Here is a 13,081-nt window from a genome sequence, read left to right as displayed (position 1 = left end):
TGGGTGCGTCCCTCTCGGTGATGCGGGGAGTAGCGATTGCCACGGTGAAGCGGGGGGTAGCGATTGCCACGGTGATGCGGGTCGTACCGATTGCCACGTTGAAGCGGGGAGTAGCGATTACCACGGTGATGCGGGTCGTACCGATTGCCACGTTGAAGCGGGGAGTAGCGATTACCACTGCGCCGCGCTGCTACACCAAGTTGCTTGTTCGCCGCGCTGCTACACCAAGTCGCTAGTTCACCGCGCTGCTACACCAAGTTGCTTGTTCGCCGCGCTGCTACACCAAGTCGCTAGTTCGCCGCGCTGCTACACCAAGTCGCTTGTTGGCCGCGCTGCTACACCACGTTGCTTGTTCGCCGCGCCACTGTTTTGCCGCTCCCCCCACTGGAGGTTCCACGGAGTTGTTCGCGACGCAGCCGGGGAAAGAGGAACATATGCGTTGCTCCCATGCGCCACTTCGCGTGTTGGAAGATGCTCACACAAATGGGCCGTTAAAAGAATGCAGCCTATTGCTAAGGGGCTCGTTTGGGATACCTCCTCTCGCGCAACTAACATATCATCATGCAGAGCCTCGAAAACGAAAAGAGCGGCAAGCTAATTCGTGCTTGTACTGCTTCTCATCTCAGAGGTAAACACAAAATGGATGGAAGCGCCAAGAAAGGGGTTGCAAGAACGTTCATGTGGCGTGTTATTTATGTATTCTTCCAATATGTGGAAGGTAACACAAAAAAAAAACAATTAACTCCAAATTGGCGTTAAAATGTTGGCACTTGGAAAAAAAAAAAAAAATAAATAAAGGCACTATAAAAATGTATGAACTGTTCAGGCAAAAAAGAGAAAAAAAACGTCAAAAAAAAGAAAAAAATTTTCAAAAAAAGCTGCAAAAAGGCTGCAAAGAAAGCTGCAAAAAAAGCTGCAAAAAAGGCTGCAAAAAAGGCTGCAAAAATAACTTCAAAAAAGCTGCACAAAAGCATTCATCAACACTTTCATCAAAATTTTAAACACATGATGGTATCCGCCACGGACGGGAAATGTACCTTCTGTGGGGATGTAGGAAGATTGCGCAAAAAATAATTTTGCAGAGGTTAGCCAAGCCGATACAGTTCACATCATTCCGCCGTGAAGAGAAGCTTTTCCGTTAGCGCGACGTGCCACAGATTGAAGGAGAAGCAGGTGCGAGTGACACTTCCCCGCCCCCCATAACTGTGGTGCTTAATTCGCTACAGAGTGTCATACTGGTGAGTGAAAAATCGCACCAGAGGGGAGAGACAAGTTAAGGTAACTTTTTTTTTTTTTTTTTTTATCCATGTTGCCCACGCGTGTAATGGGAGAGGAGGGTCAAGGGATCTCCGCGTTAGGGATGTGTCACAAAGGGGCACATCGCGTTCTACAAATATGAACCGGGGGACAGTGATCACTTAGCTCGTCTTACTTCCTCCCTTTGTGATGGAGCGACCAAATCGGAAGGCAACACATCCCACAACACCGTCATTTCTTTCCCCTCTCCCCTCCCTCCTATGTATAGGCAACTCGGAAGAAAAAACCAACAGATTGGCTCATTCGTGTATCGAGTAATCCACAAGAGCGGCCATATCCTACGAGGGGGTAAAGTAGAACAACGATTTGTTCACCGAGTGGAAGGTGAGCCTTATATTTTGATGCCCCCCCCTGGAGGAACGGGACAGAACTTGCTTCCACGTGTGTTCAGTAGGCACACCTGAACGGCCTCGCCTGACTGGCCTCGCCTCGCCTGCGCGCTGCCGCCGCCCTGCTCACCCTCCCGTGCATAGAGACCTAGCCACCAAAATGATCGTGAAGGTATTCGACCACATATACATCAGCAACGTGTACAATGCGAACGATATTTACCACCTGATTAATTTAAACATCGGGGGAGTCCTCACGTGCTTCCGTTGCATGAGCATCGAGTGGTGTCACCACGACCCCAAGGAAAATAGAAAAATTTTTTACAAAGACAAATTTTTAAAATGCAAGGGGGAACTCTTGAGAGACCCAGGAGGAAGGGACTTCCCCTTGCCACTATGTCAGAGCATCGCAGGAGGGAGAAAAAACGGTCATCAGTTGGGCGCAAGTTTGACCCCATGTAGTAGCAATGTGGGGGAGGAACCGACCGAGGGGGGGGATACGTCTACCCAGGGTGCAACAGAACATAGCGAAGAAGACCTTTTTGCAAAACCGTATGCACACTACGATTATATTATTTACCCGCTCGAAATTGTTAAGAAAAAAATTGTCAAGGAGACCATCGATGATTACGTAAAAGCAATGGTGCATCTGAAGGACGACGTGGAGGTGAATTGCGTCTCCGTCGTGCAGAATGAGGAGTCAGCATCATCCGAAGCAACATCGGCAGCATCATCCGCAGCAACATCCGCAGCAACACCCGCAGCAACACCCGCAGCAGAGGAGACAAAGAAGCGCCTGGGTGGAGTGTTAGACCCCGCGGACGCATCGCACAGCAACGAAGGGGAGGAGACCCGAGCGAGGCAGAGAAGCAGCAGTTTGGCAGATGAGCCAACTGGATTTGACAGGAAGAGTCGCAGTCGTGGTCCTACTGCTAGTCCTACTCTTAGTGCTACTCCAAAGCAGGGGAACCAGCCAGCGGGGGTCTCGAGAAGCGCCGAAAATTTAAAAATGCCTAGCGAACATGATGGGAAGACGCCCCTTGACCTCTCTGCTACTTCTCCCGGTGACCACCCGGGGCCGATGACCCCCCTGAAGGAGCACCCAACACGGACAACACGGACAACGCAGCCAACACAGCCAACACAACCAACGCAGCCAACACAGCCAACACAACCAACGCAGTCAACACAGTCAACACACCGAACCACACAAACGGTGTGCGAGCTGAATAAAATCCTGAGGGATGAACAAAATAAAAACGTGCCGTCCAGCAATGTATACAAAATGAAGCATATGTATTTGGATATCTTAGACACCTTCGACGAGAACATCCTAAAGCATGTGGAGAAGGCCCATGCCTTCATCGACGAAGTGATTAGGAGTGAAAAAAATGTATTAGTTCATTGCATGGCTGGGATTTCTCGCTGCTCGTCTATCATCCTGTCCTACATCTCGAAGAAGAATGGGAAGAGTATTGCCGAAAATTTCGCCACTCTCAAGGATCGTTACCCTTTTGCCCATCCCAACGAAAGCTTCTACCGTCAGCTGCTTCTCTACGAGAGGATGAACTACACCTTAGATGTAACTTTAAAAAAAACTGAATAAAGAGGGAGGGAGGCTGCCTCCCCGCGCGTCGACCCGTCCACTGTGCTTCGACAGCGTCGCGGGTCTGAGTGGGCAGAAGTGCCCCCCACATGTCTGCGTGTGTTCATGTGTGCGCATATTTGTACACTCATTTGTACACTCATTTGTGCGCTCATTTGTATACTCATTTGTGCGCTCATTTGTGTGTCCATGTGAGCTCATTCGTGCGTCCATGCGAGCTCATTCGTGCGTCCATGCTTACTTGCACGTGCCGTGTTAGGGGGGAGGGATGGATGCCCATGTTTGTACCATAGTTTAGCTTCCCCGTGTTTAGCTTCCCCGTGTTTAGCTTCCCCGTGTTTAGCTTCCCCGTGTTTAGCTTCCCCTTGTTTTGATTTTTTTTTTTTTTTTTTTTTTCTTTTCCCCACCCATGCTCCTTTGCAACAACCTCCTCGGTGATAGTGATAAGGGTGGCATTGCTCCGACCTTGTAAAGAGCGACAGTTGATTGGCCCCGTCATAACTTACGTGACGTATCCCACACGTTGTCGCCCACACGACAGTGCCCACACAACATAACCCGCACATGTTTACCTTTCCCCCCAAAGGGACGAAGCGAATACCACCTCGTCTACGAAGAGATGAAGCGCGACCGGGGTGCTTTGGAGCGGCTAAAATGCTTGAACCTTAAAAATGAGCCAGACGCGACGTACAAGTTTAGGTGCAAGTAAGGCTGGGTGAGGGGCTGCATGAGCGGCTGGATGAGGGGCTGGTTGAGAGGCTCTATGAGCGGCTAGTTGAGAGGCTGTATGAGCGGATGGCACGTTTGCCGCTTCTTCGTGTCGAATCGGCTCTTCGTTTCGTGCGAACCTTCGCCGATACGTCGCCACTGCATCACTGCTAAATGATCGATTCCCCCTTCGCAGGCTCTGCAGGTTTACTCTCTTCAACGATAATGACATCATTCAGCACCAGTTGGACAAGTACAAGATAAAGAAAAAGGTAGCCACTCGGAAAAGCAGAATGAGGAGTGGCGGAAGAAGGAGGAGGGGTGACGTGTTCTCCCCGTTTTTTTCTCTCCTCAGATGCTCACGCAGAATGATCGCTAAGTTGTGCGGCGGTGCTCCATTGGGGGGACACCACCGATGCTAGTCGTGCTTTTCCCATACTTTGCCTTCTCCTCACCTCTACCTTTTTTCCATCCCCCTCTCCCCCCCTTTTGTTGGCCCCTTTCGGCCCTTTCGGCCCTTTCCACAGTACGGTCATTCCTGCACCAGCATCTTTATCGAGAAGAAGGAGTGGCTCCTCACCAATCACAACATGAAGGGCGTATTGATTTGTCCAAATAAAAATGTAATTAATTCGTGGGGCTGCTTCTCCGCGTTGTGGGTCTGTTCCACTAGTTGCACTTTGTGGTTCGCCTACTGAGGCAGCTGTCTGGTTCAGTCAATGTCCTACAGGCAGCCTCGCTGTGTGGAGTCACCCCGTGTGTTCACTCCATGTGTTCACTCCGCGCGTGCTCCCCCTTCCCAGTGCAGCGCGAAGTTAGGAAAGTGGTCGTGGACCGGAATCTGCTGCTCGTGCGGCTATTTACAAATCCCGGCCTTCATGGTACGTGTGCAGAGTGAGAGCGGCCCTGTGCCCACGTGTTGGGGTGGTGGTGTGCGGTGCGTTCTGTGTTGTACCTTCCGTGTTGTACCTTCTGTGTTGTACCTTCCGTGTTGTGCCGTCCGTGTTGTGTGCTGTGCGTTGTCCCCTGTGTGTGGCCCACCTAACTCCACCCCGGTGGAGAAGAAGAAACGGAATTGCCTCCCCCTCTGCGTAAAATACTGCATGTGCTCCTCTCCCTACTTAGATAAACACGTCGAACGTTGACCGCATGAAGATTAACCCCAGCTGACACCAACCGATGTGCAGAATGGAAGAAGCATGACCATGTGGACAAACGAACGAAGGAGGGGTCCTCACCTGTTTGTTTAGTAACATGCACAGTAATTTTTTTTCTCTCTTTTTTTTTTGGAGGACTCTCTTGGGGAGGATTCTCCTCTTAAAAGAACACACATTAGCATTATGGAAAAAAAATAAAATAAAATAAAAAAAAAAAAAAGATCAAAAAGGTCAAAAAGGAGGGGGGGGTACCCGGCTGGTGTCCATTTGGTTTAATGTCATTATTCCCCTGTGCAGCAATGCTGGTTTTACTTGCCACATGATTCTTCTGGCTGTTCCTGAGGGGGGAACGCTTCAACCTCGCCTTCGTTTCGCTACCTCCGGTTCGCTACCACCGGTTCGTTAGTGCTTCTTTTAGCACCCTATAACTCCTCGTCGGGTTGCCCCATCGGCTCGATCCTCCCGTCAACGTCAACAATGGGCGCGGACCTTCCCTCTTCGGCAAGCAAGGGGAGGGGAGAAGGGGAGAAGGAGAGATGGGAAGTAGGAGAGACGGGGAGTAGGAGAGAAGGGGAGTAGCAGAGAAGGGAAGTAGCAGAGTAGGAGCGAACGTGAGTTGTGGTCATGCCTACAGGCGCAGCTACGCTTGGGCTCCCACTTGGACAGGGAAGACGAGCGAGTGCTCACCTGGGTAGCGCCTATCGAAACCTACTTCCAAAAAGTCCACCTCCTTCTGCATTAGGAAATAAGTAACTAGGTTTTCCGTGATGGCTGCGGAGGGGGAGCAAGGCAACAGTTCCGGGAGGTGTGTATGTATGGGACATCCACATGTCCCTACGTATGTACATGTGGATGACTGATTACACCAACGTATGCTTGTGGTGTGTGTCGCCGATGAAGCCACCTTTGTCCTGATAAAAACACGTGAAGATCCCAACTCCTGTTTTCTTCATTTGGACACTAATCATTGCGTTGTGCAACAGAGTCATGTATTTCTCCCCGAGGCGGATCAGCTGCAGGTGGTTCCGGAGCGTCCTCTGGGGGGGAAGCGGCGTAATCGTTGCAAGCGGTGTAATCGGTGTAATCGGTGTAATCGGCGTAATCGTAGTAATCGTCGTAAGCGGTGAACACAGCAGCAGTGATTCGGTGTGGCCATGTAGCCACAGACGTGGCCGCCTCCGCCCAACTGCTCACTAGCGATCCTTACGTATTTTTCGTCCACGCGCACGTAGACGTATAACTGCGTCACGTACTGGTAGTAATCCCTGTGTGCTACTTCATCGATGCCTGCGTGGGAACCACGTGGTGGAAAAGGTGCAATACATAGGGATCGCTTTGTCCCGGTGGTTCTCTCAAGAATGCCATTTTTTTTTCCCCCGTTCGAATGACATTCCCCAAAAGGAACAGTTCGCCTGACAGGCTTGTTCATGAAAAATGCCTTTATGTAGGGGGCCCCCCCAAACCTTCGATCTCTTCCTCCAGGCCGCTTAAGTCCAATTCGCTCATGTCTTTGTCGAAGTCGCGCGGGAGCACTACCCCCCCACTGCTTCCATCTCCGCTTCCACCGCTGCTTCTACCGATGCCACCACCTGGGATTTCCCCCCTCGCGCGGTTCGCAAGGAGTAGAATGAGCAGCACGAGGAGGTGAAGCGGTTTCATTGGCAAGGCCCAAAAAAGGGGGCGCAGTGGGGCTGGGCAGGCAAAAGAGCAGAAAGGAAAAGAAGGGAAAAGAGAGGAAAAGAAAGGAAAAAAAGGAATAGACGGGAAAAGAAAGGAAAAGGCAAGACAACCCTCTGCCGCTACTACCAAACGAGTGACAAAAAAATTTTTAAATTAACGAAGCTGCAAAGAAAGGCTAATCATGTTGTGGCTAGTTCGAAGGAGAAATGGGTGGCTAGCTAGCGAATACACAGAAAAAAAAAAAAAAAAAAAAAAAAAAGGAAAAAAAAAAAAAAGAAAAGAAAAAAGGAAAAGAAAAAGAAAAAGGAAAAGCAAAAAAGGAAAAGCAAAAGGCAAAAGCAAAAAGAAAAAGCAAAAGCAAAGCAAAAGCAAAGCAAAAGCAAAGCAAAAGCAAAGCAAAAGCAAAGCAAAAGCAAAAAAGGCAAAATCCTTTTTTATCTTCAAAAATGTAAAAACCCTTGTGTAAGGCAAATTTCGTGTATATACAAAAAAAAAATTAAAATAAAAAATAAATATGCGCTAACTGGTGGGGACGAAACAAAACAGGGAACTCATTCAACAGTGCCATTGGGGAGCAGCCAACTGTCCTTTTGGAAATTTATGGGGATAGGTACCCGTGGCAATCTACAACTGTATGTGTGTGTGTGTGTGTGTGTGTTCCTCAAATGTGGCGCACACCCCCACGTAGGTGCTTTTTTTTTTTTTTTTTTTTTTGTTTCTGCTTCTTAGCGTGGTCACTACGGCTGGGTGAACTTCTCTCCGCGGGGTGCTCCAGACCACAGCAACAACAACGATAATCATCCCCTAAAGGAACTGCTTCACCCAGGGGTGGGTCTTCACCTGTTCGGCTGAGATGCGCTCGTCCGCCGTTCTACTGCATAGCTGCGCCGCGAAAGAGGGGGGAGGAAAGCAGATAAAAAAGATGAAGCGAAAAGGGACATACGTGAGTGGGTGCTCGGGGGCCTACTGCTACTCGCGCGTATGGGCATACACCGCTGAGCTGAGACCACAGAAGAGAAGAGAAGTGAAATCAGAGAACAGAAGGCAGAGAAGAAAAACCACACTAAACGGAACGGTACACCAAACGGAACGGTACACCAAACGGAGCGCCACACCAACGGGAGCGCCACACTAAAGGGCGCGCCACACCAACGAGACGCACCTTCAGTATGAGGTCCCGCGCCTGCAACGAAATTGCTTTGGGGAAGTGGAAGTTCAGCTCCTTGATTTGGCTGAATATGCGCTCCTGCGGGTGGTGAATAGGCGAAAAAATTTGCAAGGGGTGCCTGGCGGGGCGAGTGCACAGGGCGGCAACGAAGCTGTGAAGAAGCCGTAAAGAAGCCGCAACGAAGCTGCAAGGAAGCCCAAACGAGGCTACAACGGCGCCCAAACGAGGCTACAACGACGCCCCTGCTCCTCTACACCGCTACTCCACTGCTTCGCCACACCGCTGCTTCGCCGCTGCACTGCTTCGCTGAACCCACCTGCGTGTCGTCCGTGAAGGGGGGGAAGCCGACGAGCAGCTCAAAGATGACAATGCCCAGGCACCACAAGTCAACGTTGCAGTCATAAGGGATCTGGTTAATGATCTCCGGAGGCATATAATCGACAGTCCCACAGAAGGTACTTCTCTTTTGTCTCTTATTTTTCAGCTGACAAGAAAAACCAAAGTCAGCAATTTTAATCATACCATACTTGTAAATCTTATCTCCTTTGTGATCATCCGAGTGATGCAATAAAATATTATCTGGTTTTAAGTCTCTGTGAATTATATTAAATTTATGCAGGTAGGATAATGCATCTGCAATTTGGTATACGTATAGAGCTACTTGTTCTTCTAGCAATGGTTGTGCATCTGACTTCATTTTGTTTCTTATAGATCCTCCATTGGCTAGCTCCAGAATCAAGAATAAACGGGTTCTATCTTCAAAATAGGCTATTAACTGTAAAATGTTTTTATGATTTAAGCTTGCTTGGATTATTATTTCCTTCAGGACTTGTCTCTCGATATTTAATGAGACGATGGTATCCTTAGCCATCACCTTCAATGCTACATAATCGTTTTCTTTTTTAATGATGGCTTTAAAAACTAATCCTGTCCTTCCATTTCCTATGGGGTTTTTGTCGACTATAAAGTCTTCTTGCTCGTAATTCCTTTCGTTTTGCGTGAGATTGAATGCGCTCAATGGTTGTAACATCAGGTGATAGTGCTCGTCTTGCAGTGCGTCACTCAGTGGGTCCTTCTCGCTCGTCTCGCAGGGAGTGGCCTCTGCGTCCGTTGGCCCTTCTCCCACAGCTGCGGGGTCGCCCACAACGGGTGCTTCGCCTAGAAGGGCTGCTTCGCCCACAACGGATGCTTCGCCCACAACAGATGCTTCGCCCACAACAGATGCTTCCCCCACAACTGCTGCTTCACCTGTGCTTGTAATGCCTTCCCCCTTCTTTCTCTTCTCCCTAGCTAACCACTCAAAGTAGGACATTTCCTTCCTTTCTCGTTGGCTGGCCGGGCTGCTCGAGTCCTTCCTGCTCGAGTCCTGCCTGCTCGAGTCCTGCCTGCTCGAGTCCTGCCTTCTCAAGTCCTGCCTTCTCAAGTCCTGCCTTCTCGAGTTATCGCTCAGCGTCTCCTTTTCGAAACAGGTTCCTCCCCCGTCGCGAGGACTACGTCCAGCTCCATCAGAAGTACTTCCTCCCCCCCTGGAGTGCTTCCCCCTCTCGTCATAACTATCACTGCGCTTCCTAAAGCTGGACGCCCTATTCCTCCCCTGGTTCTTCGCCTCTCCGTCTTCTCCCTCCCCACTGCAGTCATGCTGTCTACTGAAAAAAATATTCTTTGAACTGTCGCTTTTCCTCCTTTTATTTATATTTCTAGGAGGAATAGAATTACTTTTTACATTTTTTTTTTTTTTTGTTCTCTTTTGTGTCTTTCCATTTCTTCACTTATAGGATCTTTGTGATTCAGATGACTCTCCTTGGTGCCTTTTTTGGAGATGTTAAAATTGGTGAGGTTGCATCTGAGGGGTTCATCCTTTCTGCGTTTCTCCTCTTCGTTTTTCCTAGATTCTATGATATAACCAGAACCCGTTTTTGCTGCATCTGCTTGATTTCCGCTCTTCCCATATGCGTTGCCTCTAAATTTGGAGATGGGTACTAGTGCTCTCCTCCTGCTCAGTTCGCTGTTACTACCAGTGACATTTGCCGATCGGTTGCCCATCGAAACAGCGCTGTTTAGGCTGCTACTCACGCCGCTATTTAGGCTGCTACTTACACCGCTGCTTATGGCGCTGCTTATGGCGCTGCTCATGGCGCTGCTCTCGAGGTGACTTTCTTTGTTCCGTTTGGTGGCTCCCCTCGTGTCTTGGTCCTTCCCCCGGGGGTTCCTGCCACTCTGTGTGTACAGCTGCGTCACGATTTTCTTCCCCCTTTCGCTTGGACACACCTTGGGACCCCTAAATGAACTGCTGCTGGCGCTGCTTAGCAACGCCCTGGCCGTTTTCGCTGAGCCGTTGCTGCAGCTGTTGCTGCTGTTGGGTTGCTCGCGCGGGTTTCTCTTCGCGCCAACCTCTGTGGCTTTTGCTTGGAGTCCCCGGGACGGCGGTTCGTTGCGGCTATACCCATAGTTATGACTGTGGCTACCCTTATTGCCGCCGAATCCGTTGTGCCTTTTGATCCTCTCCCCGTCTCCCACGACCAGATTTGTGCGAGGTAGCAGAGGAGGAGGTCCCTTCTCCACTGTGTTGGTCATCTCACCCATTGGGTTAGTCACCTCCTCTTTGGAGTTTCCCCTTCCCACGTCTTTACCCTTCGCTCCCCTTTGGGGTCCCCCCGGGTGACCGTTCATCCTTCCCATTACAACGGCTCCCACCGCTGAAGGATTCCTACCTTGTGTTGCCATCCTCCTACTTGACCTGAACTGTTCATAAATTTTTTTCATTTCAGGGATGTTACCTGATTTATCTTTTTCTTTTTTTGGCAAAGTCGATCGGGAAGCGAGATGACAGCAGGGGTTCTCCAGTCCATCGGATACGCCCGCCCTGTCCTCTCCACCGTGTGCATCCCTTCCATCTACCCTTCTGCTGACACCCCGCGTGAACGTCCCCCCTGAGCTGTCTTTGTCCCTCTGACCTGATGCAAAAATGATATTTTTTCTTTCACCTACATTTTGTGCAATTCCTTTATTGTCCGTTTTTTTCAACTGTGTATTTGTTCCCCTGGGACGTGCATTCAGCTTTTGGCTAGCTGGGTTTTTTTTTTTCTGTTCCTGTTTGAAGTTCCCCTTGATCGTTTTTATATTTTTACTGTTTGAGGAGAGTGTGTGTGCGGCGAAGCGTCTGTTGGGCGGGGGTGCCTCCTCCTCCCTCTGCGGTTTGGAGGAAGGTCCGACTACAACGGGTACACCTGTGACAGGAGCGCTGCCTTCATGGACAGCAGCGCTTTGCTTAACCATGTGTGCATCCTCGTTGGAGTGGAGCATACGCTCTTCATCTGCTTCTGCTCCTGCGTCTGCTCCTGCGTCCCTCGCCGATTCACCACTCGTGTATGTCCTCCCTAGCTCCTTCTCTACCTCAGCATCATCAGAAAAATGGTGGCTAGACAGCTCCCCCCTCCGCTGCAACACATGAGATGACTCCTTCTTCTCCTTCTTCTCCCTCTCAGCATCCTGAGGTGGTTTTTTCATGACACGGTTTTCCTGCACTTCATGGGACACCCTCTCCTCATACGCGTTTTTAATTTCGGTAAATAGGTGGGTGCCATTAAGACCTTTTTTGCTTCCTTCATGGGTGGTTCCACTTGCAAGTAATGCTTTTTTGTCCACCTCGTCGAACTTGTCGAGAGTGACCGAATGGGGATTCCGCCTGCTGGCAATCTCCACAGCTGTTTCACCTGTCCTGTGTTCATCTGTCCTTTGCTCACCTCTCCTCTGCTCACCTGTCCTCACCTCATCCATGCTTCTCTCCCGAAAAAAAAAAGAGTCATCCCTGGAGTGCATACTCTTTTCCTTTTCCTTCCCGTCACCACTTGGCCTCATTCCGGGGTCTGCTCCACCGAAGTCTCCTCCATCGAAGTCTCCTCCATCGAGGTCTCCTCCACCGACTTCGTCCCTTCTCCTCTGTTCGCGCATCGGCAAGCTGCTACCAAGAGAGCCAACATGGGTATCGCAGCCAAGGTCGACAGCGTGGCCAGCTTCGCCATTGCCGCTTCTACGCGGGTGCTTTGCTTCTTCACCGGTCCGCTGTGCTTTCCCCTCCGCCACGCTACCACAAGAGATGGCGCTTCCACAAGAAATAGCGCTGCCACAAGAAATAGCGCAGCCGGTAGGGTGACCAGCCTTATCATGCGAATGAGATGCTTTTCGTTTTTTATTTTCTAATGCGTCCTCCCGATCGACTTCCCCCCTGCAGGCTGAGTCCCAGCTGTTGTTGTTCTTCGGCCTCACGAGGACATCCCTCTTTTGGGTCAACTGTGTACGAATGGTTGATGACGGGTCCGTTTTTCTACCTGAACAGTTCAGGCGATTTTCCGCCCTGAATTTTTCATCACGTAGGTCTGCGCCATGTGCGTGAGTGGCGTTGTTCCCCTGTGTGTGATAATCTCCCCTCCGAACTAGGTCAAGCTTGACGTCTCGATTGACGTCTCGATTGACGTCTCGATTGACGTCTCGATTGACGTCTCGCTTCTCCTTTTCGCCTTTGGAAAAGCAAACGGGTAGTTCTCTCGGCACTCTAATAAGGTTGGCTCTCTTGGTTGTGGCATCTGCTTTTTCACTCTGAGGGTTGCTCCCACCAACGGATTTCGAGGCATACATAACAGCATGTGTAGAGTTTACTCTCCTTTCGTTTTGCGACTTCTCCGGTTGGTGTGACTGCTCATTGTTGGTGCCCCTGTCCCTGTTTCTGCTCCTGTTCCTTCTGTGAGTTGCATCATCGGGGCAGCTCTTGGTGTTTGTGCTCACATGATCGTTCTTTGGTCTATTCATGTTTTGGTAAGGATGTGGAGAGGGGGACTTGGCTAGTTGGCTAGTTGGCTGGCTGGAAGCAGAGACACAGCTATTTTGTGTGCACCCTTTTTGGGGGGTGACCTCTCTACGTTAGCGGGATGGGAGGGGGATGCATTAACATGGGCGTGAACGCAGACATGGGGTGTATGCATGAGTGAAGGCTTGTATATGCGGACTGTGCGACCGCCCAAACCCGTGCGTCCACTACTCCCTATCGTAGTTGATTAGGCGTGGCTACGGGAGTGGATTCACCGGGGTAAGGATACAAACGGAGGGAAGCGAAAAAAAA

General features: G+C 50.1%; 3 protein-coding genes across 3 annotated transcripts; 1 reads left to right on the top strand and 2 right to left on the bottom strand.

Moving 5' to 3' along the window:
• Positions 1-1,806: 1,806 nt before the first annotated feature.
• On the top strand, positions 1,807-5,130 carry PCYB_084040 (dual-specificity protein phosphatase; the record flags this gene model as incomplete). The annotated part of the gene is made up of 7 exons (XM_004222142.1): positions 1,807-2,289; positions 2,986-3,228; positions 3,839-3,957; positions 4,157-4,232; positions 4,488-4,619; positions 4,764-4,841; positions 5,086-5,130. 7 exons carry the CDS (start codon positions 1,807-1,809, stop codon positions 5,128-5,130), a joined length of 1,176 nt encoding a protein of 391 aa, XP_004222190.1.
• A 375-nt stretch (positions 5,131-5,505) lies between these two features.
• PCYB_084030 (hypothetical protein) lies at positions 5,506-6,623 on the bottom strand (the record flags this gene model as incomplete). Its single annotated transcript, XM_004222141.1, has 5 exons — positions 5,506-5,613; positions 5,776-5,888; positions 6,022-6,154; positions 6,325-6,404; positions 6,581-6,623. The coding sequence occupies 5 exons, from the start codon at positions 6,621-6,623 to the stop codon at positions 5,506-5,508; spliced, it is 477 nt and encodes a 158-aa protein (XP_004222189.1).
• A 978-nt stretch (positions 6,624-7,601) lies between these two features.
• PCYB_084020 (serine/threonine protein kinase 6) lies at positions 7,602-10,548 on the bottom strand (the record flags this gene model as incomplete). The annotated part of the gene is made up of 4 exons (XM_004222140.1): positions 7,602-7,679; positions 7,960-8,043; positions 8,282-9,662; positions 9,689-10,548. The coding sequence occupies 4 exons, from the start codon at positions 10,546-10,548 to the stop codon at positions 7,602-7,604; spliced, it is 2,403 nt and encodes an 800-aa protein (XP_004222188.1).
• Positions 10,549-13,081: the final 2,533 nt, after the last annotated feature.

Source organism: Plasmodium cynomolgi, chromosome 8 (genome assembly GCF_000321355.1).
Source record: "Plasmodium cynomolgi strain B DNA, chromosome 8, whole genome shotgun sequence".
Taxonomy (NCBI): Eukaryota; Apicomplexa; class Aconoidasida; order Haemosporida; family Plasmodiidae; genus Plasmodium; species Plasmodium cynomolgi.
Note: the sequence above shows the minus strand (reverse complement) of the source record. Positions and strands in the feature narration are given on the sequence as shown.